The sequence below is a fragment of the Sylvia atricapilla genome, chromosome 3 (genome assembly GCF_009819655.1).
Source record: "Sylvia atricapilla isolate bSylAtr1 chromosome 3, bSylAtr1.pri, whole genome shotgun sequence".
Taxonomy (NCBI): Eukaryota; Metazoa; Chordata; class Aves; order Passeriformes; family Sylviidae; genus Sylvia; species Sylvia atricapilla.
The window spans coordinates 41,267,955-41,287,904 of NC_089142.1; the positions used below are offsets into that span (position 1 = coordinate 41,267,955).

At 35.8% G+C, this 19,950-nt stretch overlaps 1 protein-coding gene across 1 annotated transcript in view; it reads right to left on the bottom strand.

The window, feature by feature from the left end:
• ASCC3 (activating signal cointegrator 1 complex subunit 3) overlaps positions 1-19,950 on the bottom strand; it is a 249,565-nt gene that overhangs the window by 218,947 nt on the left and 10,668 nt on the right. Inside the window, exons 2-4 of the mRNA XM_066315184.1 lie at positions 16,523-16,666; positions 15,672-15,822; positions 12,175-12,758 (exon numbers count right to left, since the gene is read on the bottom strand). Of these exons, the coding sequence (XP_066171281.1) occupies positions 12,175-12,758; positions 15,672-15,822; positions 16,523-16,612 (825 nt within the window). The 5' untranslated portion in view covers positions 16,613-16,666. The remainder of the gene's footprint in view (positions 1-12,174; positions 12,759-15,671; positions 15,823-16,522; positions 16,667-19,950) is intronic.

The window sequence follows — 19,950 nt, forward strand, 5'->3', positions numbered from 1 at the left end:
GCTGGCTAAAGAGATCTTCTCCAGGAGCAAATGATGAACATCTCTGTAAATCAGATAAGTACTTCCATTTCTTTCCAAAACAAGACATTTATAACTTTCGAAGTGTCTTATATGATTTTCAGGTAACATTTTAACAATCACTTCAGACTTCATTCAATATGGAAAAAACAAGGTACCCAGTTAGCAGTGGTTAAAAAAATAACGAACAAATAGTATCAGCAGCAGAAAGCATGTAACAAATACAGGGACACGTCAATACAACTTGTGAAAATTTCCATTACTAAAGTGCACTAGTAGTCTAGCCATGGCCTACGTAAAACAGGCAATCGAATATTTACTGACAAAAATACTAATCAACTTGTGATTCTCGGTGGCTGCTTAAAGCCCTTATAGGCAACTGAACAGCCATGTCCAAGTGGAGCAATCAGATATCTTACAGCATCCTGAAGGACATCTCACATGGAGCAGACAACTCCTTTTTGTTTAACAGTTCTGAGAGTTGATTCTCATGCACAGTTTTTTTGGTTACTGCAAGTTGTGTTGGAACTGGAAACCAACTTCCTTTGAATCTAAAAGTTAACTGAAACTCTTGGGGAGATTGTTCCTGCTAAGATGAACAGACAATATTCATGAAACGTTTGTTTTATGCTGCCAGTCTCTTGCTGCCTCCCTCCCTTCTTCTGAGTGCCTTTTCCCACAAGCCACAGTCCAGTGATGCACTCCTCCCACACAAAATATGTTTGTATCACTGCTATTTCTTCGCATCAAACCAGAGTGGCGATTATATTTTTCCTATTTCATTTCCTCAGTTTTCCGTGCCTTATTTCACATGCTAACTTCCACATGATGAACCTCCTGTGAACCTTTCTCCAATTATTTCAGCACCTTCTGTATACAGTAATGATGAAGTCATCTCTTGAAACTGCTTTCTCTGTCAGTAAGCATTCTATATTAACACATTCTCCACTTAAGATAACTAAAAAATGTAGTTGTTATACTGAGAGTATCTGGCAGTGCTTACAGTGAAGACCTTTAAAGTCTTTACAATGGGATATGAACATACAAATGTTGATGTCTTTAAAATATGTTCAGTCAGAATAAAACTGTGATTCTGGTTTTGTGAGGCTTTAAATGTAAGTATCTACACAGCTGGATGAATATTTTAATGTTTTCAGCATCTGCATTTTTTTAAAGAATGACAATTTAAGTTGCATGTCAAGCTATTTGACATTTAATTTGATTACTTAGAGCAATGAGAGTCAGTAGATTCCTCATTCTAGAAATTCACTTGCAAATTCCACTCAGCTTGTTTTCAGTGTTTTGTTTTGCCCTCTAATGAACTTAACATGAGTACAGATAAGTTTAATCATGACTTCTACATGACAAAATCAGGTACCACAATTTTTTGCTGTTCTTACAGGTAGTATCCACAAATTAATCTTGACAAACTGAGGTCTTCAATAAACATTGCTGCGTAATACAAGATAGTAATATACAAATATCCATACAATAGGAGGCATTCATACTATATTTAATAGAAGTGACAGTAAAAGTAACATAAGATGCTGAAGCACAGAATATTTTTGTTGCATTTCTGCAGAGTTCATGCCTAGCTCCAGCACAGCATTAACATGCTAAGCTTGGAGGCCTAGAGAACTTCTGCAACATGACAGAAATACACATGTGAGACACTCAGTTTTGACATCACATACCCAAGATTTTACCTGTATTTATGCATATTTGAAAGCTGTTTCACAACATCTTTTATATTTACATAATAAAGATAATAGATCGTTAAAGAAATTGTTAATGCTCTGAACCAAAGGCAAAGTTTCTTTACAAACCCCCAAATCTATTTTGCTTTTTCAACAAAGAACTTATTGTAGGACTATTCGCTGTTCACACGGGTATTCAGTGTTTGTTACATGGTTTATGTAGTTATTACTACATCTGCTTATATCAGTTTTTCAAGACTATTTGATTAACAGTGTAAAATACAGCAGATTACTCTTTACCATTTTATCTAGTTTTACCAGTCAGTGTGTAACCAGATACCCAGTTTCTCTGTGGGAAAGTCTCATAAAAATGCCACAGCACCATACATCTTCTAAGTGTCAAAATTTTCCCAAGCAACATAGAAATACATGTTAGTGCAATCCTATTTTGTAACAGCTCTATTTTGTTGGCTGTGGGTGTATAATATCAGCTAGATATGGTTCAGAAATTGCCTCTGTAAGATAACTTTAAACATAAGCACAGAGTAGGACAATACTAAAAAATCCACCTTCTTAAACCAAGGAAAAAAATCACCAACTCATTTTAATGATGCTTGTATTTTATCCCAGAGGTCCTGCCTTTGCACTTACACACAAATAATTATTCTTTTAAAATATATTTAATTTTCCAATTTCTTACACTTTGGACAATCACATCAGCCATTTCACCACTGACTTCAGTTTCTGGCCAATTTAGTTATCTCATTCCCTAACCGTACTTTTTACTTATGCTTCAGTATATAATGCTATTTATTATATTTTGGAAGGTGCTTTCCACTAAATTTTCTAAAAATTATGTATTGACTCTACTTATTTTGTCCTCAAGTTCTGCCAAATTGCATTTTGACACCAAAGTTGACTTTCTTCCCCTAATAGTGGCTTAATGAAAACTGGGCAATGAAAATAGCAGCCTTGTGCTGGGATCTCAGAGCACCTTTGGTTCTGCTTCAGATGAGTTAGAGAAGCTGTGGCTGGGAGTCCTATGCCTGAAGAGAAGAGCAGCAGAAAAGCCAAGCTTTGGCTTTGACAGGGAACAGACAGCCCTCTGGGAGCAATGAAGCATACACAGTTACACTCATGTGTCAAGGTAGTGACAGGTAAAACTGAGTTTCTGATATGACAGCATTTGGAGGAGCCAAGCCTTCGCAAAGTCCAAAACTTGGCATTCTACAAGGCAGCAAGAAGCTAACACTCCAGGTCCCATTTTGCTTAAGAAAAGTAAACATCTACTTTCACACCTGCACACTGTACTTTTCTGATGGTGAAGGTCAGCTTGTAACTAGGGAAATGGCTACACAGAACATGCAAACAAGCTCCACTTGTCCTCTGAGCCAAGCAATAGTACTAGGCAAATATTGAGTCAGAGCCAATTGCGTTGTGCACAGACAGTAAAGCCTGTTTCTTGAAAGCACTTCTGTTGGGAGTATACACAGCATGTCAGATGAATGATCTCAAAACTAGCACCTGAAAAAAAACTTGTCTGCAAAAAAATGAAATGCTAAACTACTTTTCACAGTCTACGCTATAACATGAACTGTGAAGAGTTCATAGGTCTTAATATAAATTACATATTCAGACTGCTCAGGGAATCGCTCTCAATACAGACCTGAGAATTATTAAACTGAATTTAGGTTTAGAAATGTAAGCTAAGTATTTCTCAGGTCATCAGATTTTTGGATATGAATAGTTAGAAGGTACAGTTTTTACGTGCAAATGTTACACTGGAAAACAATGAGCAAGATGTAAAGAGAGAACAGTGTCTGCAGTGTTTGCTAATGATAAGCCCCCTAAGCCACTAGCAGGAAACAAAATCTACACACACTTTCCCAGTTTTATTCCAAAACAAAATGCTTATGGATGCTTGTAGTGCTGTGCAATGTTGTATAAGCTCTTCTATTCATTTACCTGAAGGAGTGAATAACTGTGTGTAGTCTGTAGGAATTAAAAATATATTTTGTAGCTGGTTTGCATTATGAGCTCTCTAAAATACACTTTCTTATTGAACTGTATTTCAATGTCATCTCAGAGTCTTATGTTTGTCTTAGCTCACACATGGAAAAAAAAAATTAAAATGTTCACATAAATAATGTCAGGCTTTTAAAGGGGATTAGAAACTTAGTCAGTAAATTAAGACTTTATGTAATTTTCTCTTATAAGAATAATGACCATTACAGATTCCTGTTTAATGCAAGAAACTAAATGAATTAGTTTTCTGGACAACAAATGTCTGTTATTTAGGTAGATACTTAATTTAGCAGACCAATTTAACACATCTGAAATTGAGGTCACTTTAAAACCTAATTGAGATTACTTGCAACACAAGGACTATTTATTTCCTGTATACCATTATTCATTCTTTAAGTCACACATAAGGTTAAAATGTAAGTACTTGAAGGGACACACCCCACTTGCTTATTATGAGATTCTACTAAAAAACCTTATTATAAAACAGGAAGCTTTTAATTTAAACAAACACAAACATATTAGTGTAAGGGATTGATTTTTTTGGTAAGAAATTCATCAGGGCAAATGAAGACTTAAATTAATACGGAATTAAGTATAAATATAACATACAAATTTTCTCCAATTACCTCTATTTTTTCATTTGAAGTGACAGAATCATGGAATGGCTGAGGTTAGAAGAAACCTCTGGAAATGTTGTAGTCTCCTGGGCTGGAGATTCCATGACCTCTTGAGCAAACTGCTCCTGTGCCTGACCATCCTCATAGCGACAAAAAAAAAGTTTATCTTTACATGATATATCCTGTAATATGATTTATTTATACTGTCTCTAGTCCTGCCATTGGGTATCACCAAGACAAGTCTGGCTCCAGTTCCATCACATCCTCACCACCAGGTCTGATCAGATTTTCAAGACTTCCCTTCTCCAGGCTGAGTAACCCCAGCTTCCTCAGTCTCTTCCTGTACCTCAAATGTCCCAGTCCCTTCATCCTCCCAGTGGCTCTTTGCTGGCCTCAGTCCAGTATGCCCACACTGGACACCACTCTACACCTTTTAGGTTTTACTTATTCACCCTACTGCTCAAAGTCAAGCCAATAAAATGCAGTAGACTGAGATGTTAATTTAAAAAGTCTAATATTTAAGTAGCAACTACAGACAGTTTTCAAAGCTTTTGCTTTGTGTTTGCTCTCCATTTTATGAGCAAACTGAACCAAGTATACCTCTGAATAAAATACTATAAATAATAAAGTGAAAAGATATGGGAATCCATATATTCTTCAGATTAAGAGGCAAGTACTGATCAAAGTCAGCCCAGACACACATTTTGTCATGATCAGACCACCATGTGAAATGAAATATCAACTGTTTTTTTTAATTAAAACTTTTTTCACTTTTAGGGTGTGTATATGTATTGTTCAAATAAGAGAGGATAGCATCAGATAAAGTAAGTGATGGTAATCTAAGGACTGTAGGGCTTTTCGAAAGACAGTCATGACAGGGGAAGGTGTCAGCCTTACAATATACAATTTTCCTTGCAAGCACTGCGAAACACCAAGTAGAGTTTTCCCTGCAAAACATCCAGCAATCACAACAGCAAATATTATGCAGGAAAATTTCACCTTTATCAACCTATCATTTTTAGAGTAACATACTACTCAATATTTAAAGATAAAAAAATTTCTGGAAAAAAAAGGTCAACTGTACCTGAAGAGCCATAAAAAAATTATTCATTATCTCTCAAGCTTTTTAGGTGCCATTCCGATCAGAATTATCAACACTGACCAATCCCAGTTTACTGTGACTGATGTGCCCTATACTTGCAAGCTGCAGCAGAAGGCTGCTACTCCTATTGCCAAATCAGTTTTGGTTTAGACAGGAAGAATTTTTAAAAACAAATTTTAAAACCAAAAATTTAAAAAACAATTGCTGCAGGCTTAAGGATATACAGTTTAAGAAACGCAACTTAGCTTTTAAGTATCAAGAAAACACATTGAAATCCAAGAATCTTACTAAGTTCAACAGGGACAACTATAGTCCAGGAGTGCAGCACATGCTGGGATCTATCCATCTGGGGAGCAGACCTGCAGAAGTGGAGCTGGGGGTCCTGGTGAACAACAAGCTCAATGAGTGAACATTGAGCACTGTGGCAAAGAAGCCAATGGAATGATGGGTGGCATCACAAGGGCATCGCTGGCACAGAAAATGAAGTCAATGTCCCACTCTACTCAGTGCTTGCCAGGCCACACCTAGAATACTGTGTTCAGATTTGGTCCCTTCTACATTACAAAGATGTGGGCAGGCTGGAGAGGGTCAGGAGAAAGCCACAAAGATGATCCAAGGACTGGGAAGCCTACCATGTGAGGACAGACTGAGAGAACTGGTTTGTACAGCCTCGAGAAATGAAGGCTTAGGGAAGACCTCATCACTGTGTTCTAGCACTTAAAGGGTGCCTTGCATAGAAGATGCAAGAATCCTATTTAGAAGGATTCCCACGGAAAGGATAGGGCAATAGGTACAAATTAATGATGGAAAGATATTTATTGGACACAAGAAGAACATTTTTCACAATGAGAAAATCAGTCATTGGAATACTCTTTCCAGAGATGTGGTGGATTCCCCAGGATTGGGCACTTTAAATATTCAGGTGGGCAGGGTGCTGATCTTGTCTAGACCATGCTTTTGCCTCAAACAATTGGACCAAATGATCCTTGAGGTCCCCTTCAATGTAGTGTTCTGTGATTCTATTTATTGGCTCATGTCCCTACACCAGGAAATAATTTTAGTGCATTTTCCCTTGCAGGTGTCCAGGCATGTTTTCCATTTGCAGTTCCATGGACCAGCTGACTTCACTATCTAGGTCCCTTACTATAGTACAAATTTCCCTTTTGAAAGGGAATTTTTGACTTTTCAAAGTTACCAACAATACTTTAATTCGGTTCAATTTTAAAATTAACATTATTTTTTTTTTCTACAGTTAAAATACTGTTTTGGATATAGGGAAAAAGTAGTTAAAGAATAAAAGGCATGTTTATAAAAATGATCATACTGAAGCTAAGAATCAAATTCCGAGTTCACTGTTAAAAGAGTTTGAGTGCAATGTAATCAATGTAATCTTTCATAAACATAGCATGGACAGAGTCATGATACACCATTTGGTCTAACACTCCATTATAGAAAATGAATAAATAGCAGTTGTCTCACATCTGGACTTCATTTAAAAGATTGCAATTTTCCACATAAGGACTTGTTAAATTTGTGAAGATGAGCATTAATAGAAGAATTAGAAGTTGGCAAGGAACTGCCTGAAGGGTAAATGAAAGGAAAGGCAGTGTTTAAAAGGCATAGCATCATCTGGAAAGGAAGTTATAAGCACAGTTCTCTGGTGCTCATTTTTAAAAGTGCTTTGAAAAAAAAAAGGGCAATTGTATCATAGCACAGGAAAGGCGACCATAAAACCAGCCCTGAATAAAGTCAAAAAGCAGAAAACAAGGGTTCTTTTTAAACAACCAGACAACAAGACTCTGGATCAATCTTCAGGGGAGAAGCTGGGACAGATTTTCCCACATTCTTTTGTTAATGAGTCTTCCTCAGTTTAATATACTGTTTTACTGAGAGAAAAGATGCCTTCTAGATTCTGTGAAAGTTTAAACAGACTTTGCTTTCCTTTACTCTCTTGTACTTTTGCAAAAAGGCTGGTGGCAGACACAGAAGGGCTTCCTGCCAGTTCACTGAATTGACAAGTTAGTTAAGCTCCCCTTGTTCTTGATCCTACAAGCATTTACAGGTTCAACCAACAAAGTATATTGGCATACAGTTGTGGTGGGATTAAGGTAAGGCAACAGAAGCAATGTAGATGAACCCATGTGGAGAAAAATAAATCATTATTTTGCTACCAGTGACAAAGGCAGCTAAAGAAAACTTAAAAGCAGAAGCCTGAGAGACAACAGGGATCCACTTAGAAGAGACTGGGGAAAACTATCTAAAAGTCTGTTGCTACATCAAGCATTCAGAGGCATACAAACACCCCACTGAAAAAAAATTCCTACCTAATGAAACAACAAAATAATCTATTAACTTCCATTCTGAAATAAGTATGAAAAGAACTCAATTTCAGTAATAAAGCAGTAACCTTTTAGCTCTAATGAAGAGCATATAATTGGATTGAACTAATAAGGAATATATCCAGGAAGATGTGCTGCCCAACTCACGACCTCTTTTTTTTCATCATATAGTATCTATATTCCACCACTTGTACTTTTCTGATTTCAAGTCTACTTTGATTTGAAATTAATGTTTTTCAGCCTCGAAGCAAGGATTGAAAGCCTTCAAACTCCACATTACTACCTCCCGGCCTCTTATGGCAGGTTTTACTACCTGACTATTCTCAGGTGCTTATGACAACAAGAAAACATAGCTCACATTTTCGGTTGGAGTGATGAATATTGAATTATTTTTAGGAATGAAACAAAAACCCAATGTTTCCTTCATACCACGACAGTTTGCAATGCAGTTGGATTGTATTTACTGATATAAACCCCGGATGCCACAGCATGTGTATGTGCTAACCTTCTAATGCAGAGAGATGGAAACAGTCGCAACTAGAAAGCAGATGGAATCTTGTACCTAGGCTTTCAAGTTGGAAATTAAGTGCATATATAGATATAAGTAAATATATGTACGATTACATAATACTCAAACTACTGCTTACAATGTCATTTTCTTGAAACAGTTCTGCTGTTTCATATCTCAGCCTTGTGTTCTTCCAGTCATTTTTACAGCATTTAAAGTGATTTTGTCTGGGAAACACCATTTAATCTAATTTCCTAAATGACGTTAATAGTCTTAATTTTATTTGGGCTAAGCTCTTGCCTTGTCCCAAGAAGAATAAAATGCATAATTTTTCATAATGGATGCTGTATTAATATGATTTTAAAACAATTCTGTTTGCATCTCTTTTTTTCCCCTCTAGTCACTTTATCTCTACAGCAAATATCTTCCTGTTTTGTTATGATAAAGAGATAATGTACCTCTGCCTTAGTGTAAAAAACAGGAGACAGGTATTTCCAAAACAAAATTCAGAAAAATTTTGCAGATATAGTAGACAAGAGTTCACAGAAGAAAGACACATGTCCTCTAAGAATAGCATAGTCTAATCAGAGGGATTAAACTCTTCCAACTTTTTCCTAGTTACCCTGGGAGATGCTAGGTGGCAAAGCTGCTAAAATGTTCTCAGATGACTCCAGTCTTCATCATATACTAGAAACTGAGGGCTCAAATTGAGCAAAGCACTGAATAATAAGTTTTAATCAAATATAAAAATAAAAAAACACAACAGTTATTGGCCAAACTCTGTAGTTGGCTATAGGCTTTTTCTTCTTCTTTTTAAATAATGGTGTTTTTACCACATCATTACCATCAACAAAATACATATGCTCATCAACAAAACCTGACACACTGTGAAAAGTATGTAGCTGTCATTTAGCTTTACTAGACTTTATGTCCCCAATGAAAAGCACATGTCCCAAACACTTAGAAAATAAGCTACAACTCCCTTACCACTCCAATCATAAGAATCAATTTTCCTCTAATTAAGAGTCACCAGTGATATGCCAGATAAACAAACTGTCCCAAAGGAAGAATGGAATGAAAGAGTGAAAACAAAGAACAAAGTATTTCTTCTACCTCACTAATCATTTAAACATAAACTACATGCTGCTAAAGAAAGTAACTAATTTCAATTCCTTGTAGAGCTCATTAAGTAGTTAAAAAACTAAATAGAGTATATGTGTGCCTATGCATACACTATAAAAAAAACCCAAAACAGAATGCCACACCATAAATTATCTAAACTGCTCATATTCTTAATGTCATTTGGCACCTCAATAAAATTTGCTTAAGGATCAAATAAAATTGTCTTACAAAAGTCCACTCGCCAATATCCTCACCACAATAATGTCCTTTTCTTGTTTAATAATAAATAGACAGTGGTATCTTCCTGTTTTAATATATAAAAATGTCTTTTACAGATCTGGATTTTTATTTATGAAGAATTACCCTTTCATATCAATAGTTTGGATTTTTGCTGTGGTTTTTTTTTGTTTGTTTGTGGGGTTTGTTTTGTTTTTTGGGTTTTTTTTTGTTTTGTTTGTTTATGAAGAAAAAATATTTTGTCGTTCACAGACACTTCAGGCTGTATTCATTCCACCAGGAAATGTAGGATGTTCAGTATGCATGATCAATCAGCTTGTTATACCATCTCACACGGCAAGCCTCTGACCTAGTTCTAGAAATGGGTTATCTTCAGGTTTAAAAGCACCATCTGCTCTTAATGATGGCACCAACAACATTACTGTAATAAGAAAAAAAAAAAAAAAAAAAGAAACAACAAAAAACCCTGTGATAGTAAAATCCAAAGCCCAGATGAAATTTTCAAGTCATGACTATGCCTACAGAGTGCACAATACGAAAGCCAGGTAGCTTTTAACAAAAGGTGATTAGGTTCAAAATTTGTCGTACTCTCTCCTTGACCCCCACATTGTGCAGTGAACAATGAAATAAGACTGTTGCAAGGAAAGGCAACAAAGGGGCCAAAATAATGAGAATGTGGAGATATTTTTTTATTAACTAAGAGTTTTTAAAAACCCAAAGTAAGATGCAGTTTTCAGACACCTCAGGAAAGAAATGCTTTTCCTCTCCAGTGATGCAAATGAAACAAACTGTTCTTGTTAAGTTAGTTTTCAGTTCTCTGGCAGGCAATTTTTTCATATTATCAAATTAAAACTTCTGTAAAGCCATCAAATCAGAAATTTTGCCAAGAATTCTTCATTCCAGGAACTAATGGAAACGAAGTCTTTATTAGTGACCTACATAAAAAGCGATAGCTTGAACTTTCTGCCAATTGATTTAGCAATCCATTATGATCATGAATTTGCAAAATAAAAAATGTTATTTCTTCTTGCTTCAAGCCAAAGGTTTAGAGCTTTTTCTTTAACATTTTAAAAATTAAACTCAGGCATTAAGTAGGCATTATGCAGAAGTATGGAATTATTTCTGTATCTAGAAGTATGGAATTATTTCTGCATACCCAATAACGCTATTAGAAATGTCTTCAACCACTGATCTAGAAAAAAAAATTGAAATCTTTATCATTGCACAATTAATAAACTTCAGGTCCCTTTGACAAATATACTTTTTTTTTGTGTTTCACTTGACATGCAAGTTTTTAATCCAATCTTCTTATCCAAGACCTGTTCAGTCTTCCATTTTCATGTGTCTTCAATATGACCACCCAAGGTACGAAACTGTTCATGTATTAAGGTATTATTTTTCAAATGTATTTCAATGCAGAAGAAATTAGATCAACTTTATTTAGGATCTGTAAAAAAATATACATGCCCAGAAAGCTCAAAGGACAGCCAAAATGTTGCCCACCAATTACTAAGCAAAACAATAATATGGCTTCAGCAATTATACCATTACACATTGGATACCCATACATAGTTATCTAAACCTAAAATAAAATACACAGGTTCTCTTCTCTATAACCTACTTATTCAGTTTTTATTCAGAATAAAATCTACAACTGCAATGGCTAAATTCCTGAAAACTTTCACAGGATTGTCTATTCCTACTATCAGCTGCATCTCGGTAGCAAATTTTCAAATTTAGTCTTTCTGAAAAACCAGTTTGAGAACTTAAGTACTGGATGTTTTCAGGGAAGGAAAGCAGGGCAAGTTAGGAAAAATAAAGTAAACATAACAGAAAAGTGCAGAGTGAAAAAATTTACCAAATTGCAGGAATTCTTCTCCTACCCCATTCAAAACCAGCTCTTGCCTAGATTAATCCAATCATCTCTTGTGCACACACCTGGAAAACATCTTCCCCAGGCTTTAACCATGCTTCTCCCCCTTCACACTCATCTTTCAACTCCAGCAACGGTTCCCTCTCCCTCACATTTTCTCTGCCTCTCTTGTAACAAACCCAGCTACCCCCTTTCCTCATTAAAAGAAACAGATATGATACGACAAAATTTTTAAGTAGCACCACCCACTCAGCCTTCCAGCAACAGGGAAGCTCTGGAGATGAAACCTGTCCAAGAAAGTTCAGCTTGTCTTTCAAGTTCCTCACAATTTATAAGCAGCTTAAACTGGGTTCTGCTTAAAAAGAAAGAATGGAGATGGTGAGCATATGGCCACCAAAAAAAAAAAATCCTGTCCATTGTAGGGGAGATTATTCATATCAAGCTGATGCTGTATCCTTCTTCTCCCTGGTAAATGGTGATGCTGCCATGAGATTTTTCTCAAGACATATTAAAAAAAAAACAACAACTGCATAGACAGCGTAGTTGGATAAAGTATACTGGCAAAAACTAATACGAAATTATTGTATATTTCTACGGCATTTGAGTATATGCAGTATGGTTAATGTGCTAGTGTACCTCGTTTTGAAGTTCATCGGCACTTTTGGTAGAAGCAAGGATCTCATACAAAGTGCAGCAGAGGTCTTCTGTTGTTGGTCCTCCAGGGTTACCACCTTGAGATTCCTTCAGATACTTTCCAACTTCACACCATAAAAAAGAATCATCTATTTTTTCCAAAGATTTGAGATTAGATTTCTCATCACAGTAGTTCTGTAAGTGATTCAGCTGGTTATTCAAAAATTTGTTATAATCTAAGCTTATATTTTTCTGTGCATCAGTCTCACCATTCACAGGCAGCTCTTCAGAGTGATCCAAATCATGCATGTCAAATGAAAACACTATATTTTTACCAAACAACACTCTGTTATCACCATTTTGCTCTTCAGCCAACTGTATGAGGGCCCTAAGCTGTTCTTCAGTGAAGTGAGAAGCAATCCGAGACGTGGCATTACAAGCTGCAGTAGCAGATGATGATGGAAATGGCCCAAACATTTGCTTGATCACCTTTGTCTCATCATGGCCAACACATTCTTTTCCGTGAAATGTCTTAAAAAGAAAAACAGCTCCACTTTCAATGGCTTCTTGTCCATTTTCAGCTCCAACTGTTAACAAAATCAAATGTAACTTAATACACTTAATACTTTTTCATCACCAGTAATGAAACTGTAATTCAAATTCTTGCCACAAGTCTCATCAGCAGAGATATCAAAAGAAAGAAGACCACAACAAATAAGAATTGTTGCAAGTACTGAATTATAAAAGTACATGAAAATAAAGCACCTCTCTTCAGTATTCTTCTACATGCTAAAAATTTATAGTAAGAATTACCAAAGCTTTCTTACCTTTCTGAGCTAGAGAAAAAACTTCCTAGATGTCTCAAACTTACAATTGTATATTTATAAGCTATTTAACATTAACAAATTTCCACTTTGTCCCACTATTTATTCACTGCCTAATCTGAATATTCATAACACAATAAATATACAGAAATCAGCTGTGAATAACTGAATTCTTGTAGTAACTCCCAGTATAATTACTTCTGAGTATGTGCTAAGTTAGAAAAACTGCTCAAAAAAGCAAATAAACATATAATTTAGATTTCTATCTACAAAATATTATGTTATGCAAATAATATATTATTAGATAAGAACATGAATGTACTTCTTACACAAATACTCACAAATGTAGTCAAGAAAAACAAAAGGAAAACTCCATGTGATGAACCAGTATGTCACTACTACAAAATTTTACAAGTCACCAAGCCTAACCTAAACAAAACCAGCCAGCAAACTGGGGCTTTTGTTCATTTTAAATGAGGAAAACTTACAACATTTTTTTACTTCTGACTTGATTCAACTTAGATTAGGTTTAACACCAGAAAAGGGGTTTCTTCCCTACAATCTAACAGGAGAGAGCAAAAAATTCCAGCATAAGCAGATGGAACAAGGCTGAGTAGCTAGAAATGTAACATATAAATAAATTGAAGTGGCTACAAATTCAGTATTTAGCTTGAATCTTCCTGTGGTGCACTTGGAAAAGCTGAAAAGTTCAAGGAGAGGACTGGAGGTGATATTTACAAGATAATTATATGATAGAAGATAAATTTATTTTATATTATATTATATTATATTATATTATATTATAAACATATGGAAGATACATGACATAAAGATACACACATATACAATAAATACATAAATAGGTCTCAGAGGAAAAAGGTGGTTCAGCCCCTCCCTTTCAGCATTAGTTATAAAGGATGCACAAAAATAACCCCCTGCATCTAAAAACTTGTCATTTTTCTGCATGAAGCTCACTCATATATTCCCAACATACAAATACTTATTATTATTTAAAATCACTTCCCTTGGAACAGAAGTAAAGATTACTAAACTAAAAGACAAATTGAAGGATTTGAGAAAAATCTCTTAGGTTTACTAAGTGGTATTTCTCCTTTATTATCGACATCTCCTATTTGTGAAAGTATCTCTTGAGGAAATACTACTCCTTCCATCTCCACAAAATAGGGCAGACAGGATGGCAAGAGATGCACAACTAGAAGGTACCATTTCTGGGGTTTTGTTTTGTTTGCCAACATTTTAGTCCAGTACCTCTTTTGATTAAACTACACACAGTGGATACCTAAAACAGCTTTCTCAATGGATATCTATACAGGTGGCATCTTCTCCTTCTAACTCCATGGACTGACAGTTGGTACAAACTCAATTCCCATCTCGCATGACTTTCCCTCAAGCCTTGTGTGTTGCAAGTGCCAGCTGAAATCTGTGCACTGAAGGAGAGGTACCTGGGTTAGGGCAGAGAGGTGGCCCTTCCTAGAGGTCTGTCTCAGAAAGGTTGCAGCCACCTGCTCAAATTCCAGCACTAAGAGGTTAAAAGTCTACCAACAGTACTAACCAGAGTTTAAAACTTTTTGTCAGTGATTTGAGAAATACTCAAAACTATACTTCTGATGACTCAGGAACACAATAGCCATTTACAACCATTAATAGCTTTGACAGGCATCTTCTGCAATTGTACAGCACGATTGACTACCACCACATGTTAGACATTAATAACTTGCCTAGCCTTTTTTGAAAGCCTGTTTTTAGAATTTTTTTCTTTCTCAGTTAACAAGGTACTTCCAAAAAATGGTGAAGAACTAGAAGTGTAAGTGTGACAGGTTAACATTTATGTTGTAATAAAAATCTCTGGTCTGTAGTACCAAAACCAGGCTAATATATTTATTTTTATTAATTTCCTTTGTCTTTTTACTAATGGCTCTATTCAAGATATTTGAAACACAATTTGAAAAGGAGGAAATTTCCCTATGCAACTGAAAGGAAAAATCCTTTAAAAATGTGACAGCAAGAGCTTGAGCCATAGGCTCAGTTTATGAGCTGATGAAGTTAAATTTTGCTAAAAGCAAAAGCTGTATTAGGTTTTGTCTGTCAATCAAAAACTAAATTTCCCATCAAAACTAAGTTTTCACACCTTCTTTGGCATAATGTATTTCAGTATTAAAAGTTTAATTCCATATGAGTGAAATATATTTTTATTTCTCTCCTCAACACCAAACACTTCAAGCAGAAAACATTTCTTACACTTTTATCTGCCTGCACAGCAGTCCAATTTTTCATGATACCAATTAAGTGGAATTAAAGCAGACAACATCAGAATTGTTCTTTTCTTAGAGTACTGCTATTCTGAAAGAAATAGTTGGTTTTGCTTAATAACTGTCAATCACAAACCAAACTCTACAAAACCACACTCTACAAAATAATACTACCGAAAAATAAGAACGTCCATAAAAGAATGAAATCTTAAAATAAAACAGAAGACCAAACTGCACATATGTGCATCACATGAAATGGAGTTTCAAAGATATTTCAGAACAAAACTGCCATCAAGGTAGAACCAAAACTGCACCAGTAAAGTACACAGGCAGAAAGCAACTTGAACCTGCTCCCATTCCCAAATAAAACAATTTATTATTAGACTACTAGAGAATGAAGACATACCTATTTGTTTTGCAGCTTGTAAGATAGTTTTTAAATCACCATTTACAGTTTGGTATTCTTTTTTGTCCAAATTGTCATCAACAAACTTTATTATCTTCTTCCAAGTAAGATCAGACTTCAGCAACTGGGCATGTAGTTTTGATCTTTTAGTCTGAAAATGCAAAGTATTTGGGTTTTAAAACTTATTTCAAATTAATATAAGGGAGTTCCTTTAAAATTAAACACCAGATAAAAACAATTCTTTCCAATTGCATTCAGTCAGTATATAGTACTTACTGTAAGCACTTTTCCTTTTACCTGATTTTTAGACTATTTCCTGAGTGTATGAAAGGACACACAAAAGCACACACGCTCTCTCACTACTTTACTCTTTCCAGAGCAAAATTTTCTATAAAGCCAAACTCTTGCAACTTTAAGAGATTTACAGTTCCCAAGATTCCAAACTCATTTCAGAGGTTCCCACAAGGCATTTATTGCTTTAATGCATTATTTCTTGGGAAGCAAAAGAAGTACCTAAATTCAGTGAACTTAATACTAGAAGGGAAATGTCTGGCTTCCCAGCTCTGTGCAAGCTCAGAGCTAAAAGCACAGCAGCCTTGCCGAACTTCTTGAAAGAGAAGTAACATAACCAAGCAAGCTTTTCCATATAGCACACCATGATTGTGAGGGCTAAGTATAAATCACAAAGCTACAGCAAATTTGATTTTGAGTGAGGACACTACGAAGGAATGTACAGGAAACTACACACTCTGCCCTTCTTGCTTGCCTACTCTTGTAAAATAGCAATGCAAATGAAGAAAACAAATTATTCTTCCTATAGCTATGCTTTGTAAAAGAAAAAAAAACTTTACCGTTAAGTCAGCTAATTCTTCACTGTAATCCTCATGTTTAGTGACATTTGAAAAGGAGCGTAAAGCGCCTGTAAGACGAGGCAAGGCCATCTGTTACTCATTCAGTGATCCATAGGATGAGAAATCAAATCCCAGTTCCAGTACCTAGATGAGAACAAAACAAATAGCATGGCTTTATTAATGTTATAAATACAAACTCGCATCATGAACTTGAAAGACCTTTTTGAGCTAGCAGAACTTGGCAGAAACTCCAATTAAGCCAGTTAAAAAAAGATCTCTTAAAATGACAATAATCAAAATTCAGTAAAAGGGAGGGGAAAGGTGCAGGGCAGAGACAAGAAATGGTAACATTAGAGGTCACTCAGCAGGTGGTTCTTTTCTCTCCTCCCTAAATAAAAGTTACCAGCAATGAGGCAAAGTGGCAATTATTTCTTTAGCACCCCTAACACTGAGTATTATAGTGAAATCCATGTAACTGAACTTTAGCTCCCAATGGCAGTAAGTGATTACAACCTACGGGAAGATTTCCTCTGAGACAGCCCACGCTGGGAGTTTTCAGGTCATTAACAGTCTCTGGCACTGATGCAGACAGACGCATCTTTCTTGACAAGGGCTTAGGCATTTTTAAAGAGCAAATCAGGGAAAGAAAATTATGACAGGAAATAAAGATTGTCAAAGGCATGGCACTGAACTATTATAAGAGATAAAGTGGATAAAAAAGGCTACCAGAAAACTGAAACCACTATGCCTTGGGATGTTTTCAACTCACAACTGGGAGTGCACACACAGAATAGGACTCTCTTCAGAACTACAGCTTATTTCTGTGCGGTCTTATTTCCTCTGTGGAACAGGCTCATATCTATGCACCAAAACACAGCTGTTCTCCATCTGAAATTGTACTTCTTCCAAGCCTTTTTACTGAAATTATTCTCAAAGTTACTTAATTTCAAAAGGTGCCCACAGCTGAATTGTTTAATGAACCCTAACGTGCAGCTAGAGCTTCTGATGGTAGCAGATAAGATACAGATTTAGATTATTTTTGAAACAATTAATGATAGCATTACAAACCAAATGATCTGCATCATTCTTAGCATGCCTGAAGATCAACGTCCATCCAAAATTTAAAGACCTTGTAACAGAGTTAATAAAATTACTTCCCCTCCAGTCATACAGTACAGAATTCTCTCCTTTTATCTAATTATCCTTCCCCTTATTTAATGACTGCATTTGTATTTTAGCTATCAGCCTTGCAATACAGCACAAAGAAATCCAGATGCAGCGTTCCAGTCACAAACAGAAAAATGTCACTGATTTGTCAGGTCTGCTTGTTTTCCCACCTTGCATTAAGATGCTTTTTGAGGATGATTTTACAACAGCTGATATTTTGGAGACAAATGTTGTAACAATGAAGCTACAAAATGTGAAAATACAAAAATCTTTGACTGTGAAGGGCATAGAGAGCATGTGTTCAAGCCTAGAAGCAGACAGAGCCAAGCACCACTGCAGCTTTTTTAATATATTCAGTGAATATGTAACATATAATTCATACCAGCATAGCTCCTAGTGTAAACAGCCTGTGAACATTATAGCCACCATTATTAGAAGAGAAGTAAGCTGTCCAGACTTTGAGGGTACATCACTCTCACATTGCTCTAATGACAGAACAGCCATTAGCTATGAGAGCTAATGGGTCCATTTTACCTACTTATTTTATACCTACATTCAAATACCTTTTTCTGTAGCATTATGTGGCTTTATAAAAAAAAACTAACAACATAAGTAATATTAAAGTGTCCTTTCTGAAATACCATGCACAGTAATTTATGAAAGTTAGAATATACTTATAAGAAGTTCACTTTTCACACACACTTATAAATTTCAAAGTATCTCCAGCATGCCCATTTATTAGGAAACTGAATTTTAAATGGGTATTTCTTCATCCTTTATTCAATTCCTATTCAAGTGCCTGAAATAGAAAACCTGAAACACCAGAAACTAAGTAAGGGCACACTGTCCTGACCACAGCATGGCCAAAGAACCAAATCCAGCCTTGCAACCCTGATCTTGTACTAGGTAAATACTGCTCCAGGCCTGCCTGTGCGCTTTCAGAACTTTGTGGCTGTCTAAGGGGGCTGGTTTGACAGAACAGTCACACAAGGCTTCTGCATCTTATTTACAGTCAAACTTCACACACACCCTTTGCTTCTGGTACACGACACCCACTCTCAGCGGGGCACCACATGAAAACAAAACCAGCTAGTAAACAGAATGCAGGAGACAGGCACAATTAATTACTCTACTGTTAACCTAGAAAAATTTATAAATTTTGGCCATTATTCTGCAACATATTAGAGCTAGCTCTGAACACTAAATCAAAAATCACGTGGCCCTATAAGATGCAGTGTAAATTTGTATTTGTTTTTTTTAAAAATGCATTACCTGCCTTCACATAAAGCCTCCTTATGTAGATACCTGCTCACATCACTTTGCCTTCAGACTGGATCAGCTACTCCTTGTCTTTCCACAGCCATCATAACTGATTCCTTCTGGTTTGGGAGAAATGGATTTGTTTGCCCACAGGTGGATATGAAACATCTGAACTACCAAATAATCCTGATAAGATCTGCTGGTTTTGGAACAAAGACCTAAAAGGCAGCAGCAATTAAATCCTCTTTAGCAGGGCCCACACACAGAAGATGAACTTCTGCCATCCTTCTGCCCATTCCCCCTAAAGGAAAGTATGAGGAAGGCACCATCTTAAACCATTTTCATAGGACAAATGGAATGGGAATTTAACCTTCAGATCAGTGCAACTTTACATGGTAAAATATTTCTTCTCCCCCACCCCCAATCAAGTAAGGCATTTTGGGTGCATTCTGCTAATGATTCCTAGAACTATTTCAGACTTCCTGCCTCTTTTAAAAAGCACTTAACTTTCCACCAAGCCTGTTTGTAAAACAGAAAGAGCAATATCCATCCTTCTAAAGCCTTCTGAAGATGAAAGTATCTTTTAAAGTCTATTTTACTTCTTTTAGAAAAAGTGTGATTTTAATACTGAAACTTTTTACAGGAGTAAGTAAAACATAAATACAGATTATAGTCAGAGTGCAGGTAAGCATAAATTAAAAGTTTATTGTTTGAAAGTAAACATGAATCATAATCTCACCAGGCTTTTACTCATTTAAGTGAAATATTACAAAAATTTCTAGCAATACCACAAAAGTAACAAAAATTATTGAGAAGTTTTCCACTTCATATTTTCACAGGCTACTTAGGTTTTCCTCCAACTCCTGGCCTTCCTATGTTTCTAATACAAGAAAATAACAGAACCATTTCTTTCTCTCCTTCTCTGAAATATTCAGAGATTACTGTAAAAGACATATCCTTTTGAAATTTACTGAATTCCTGTGCTCTCTAACAGATCAAGC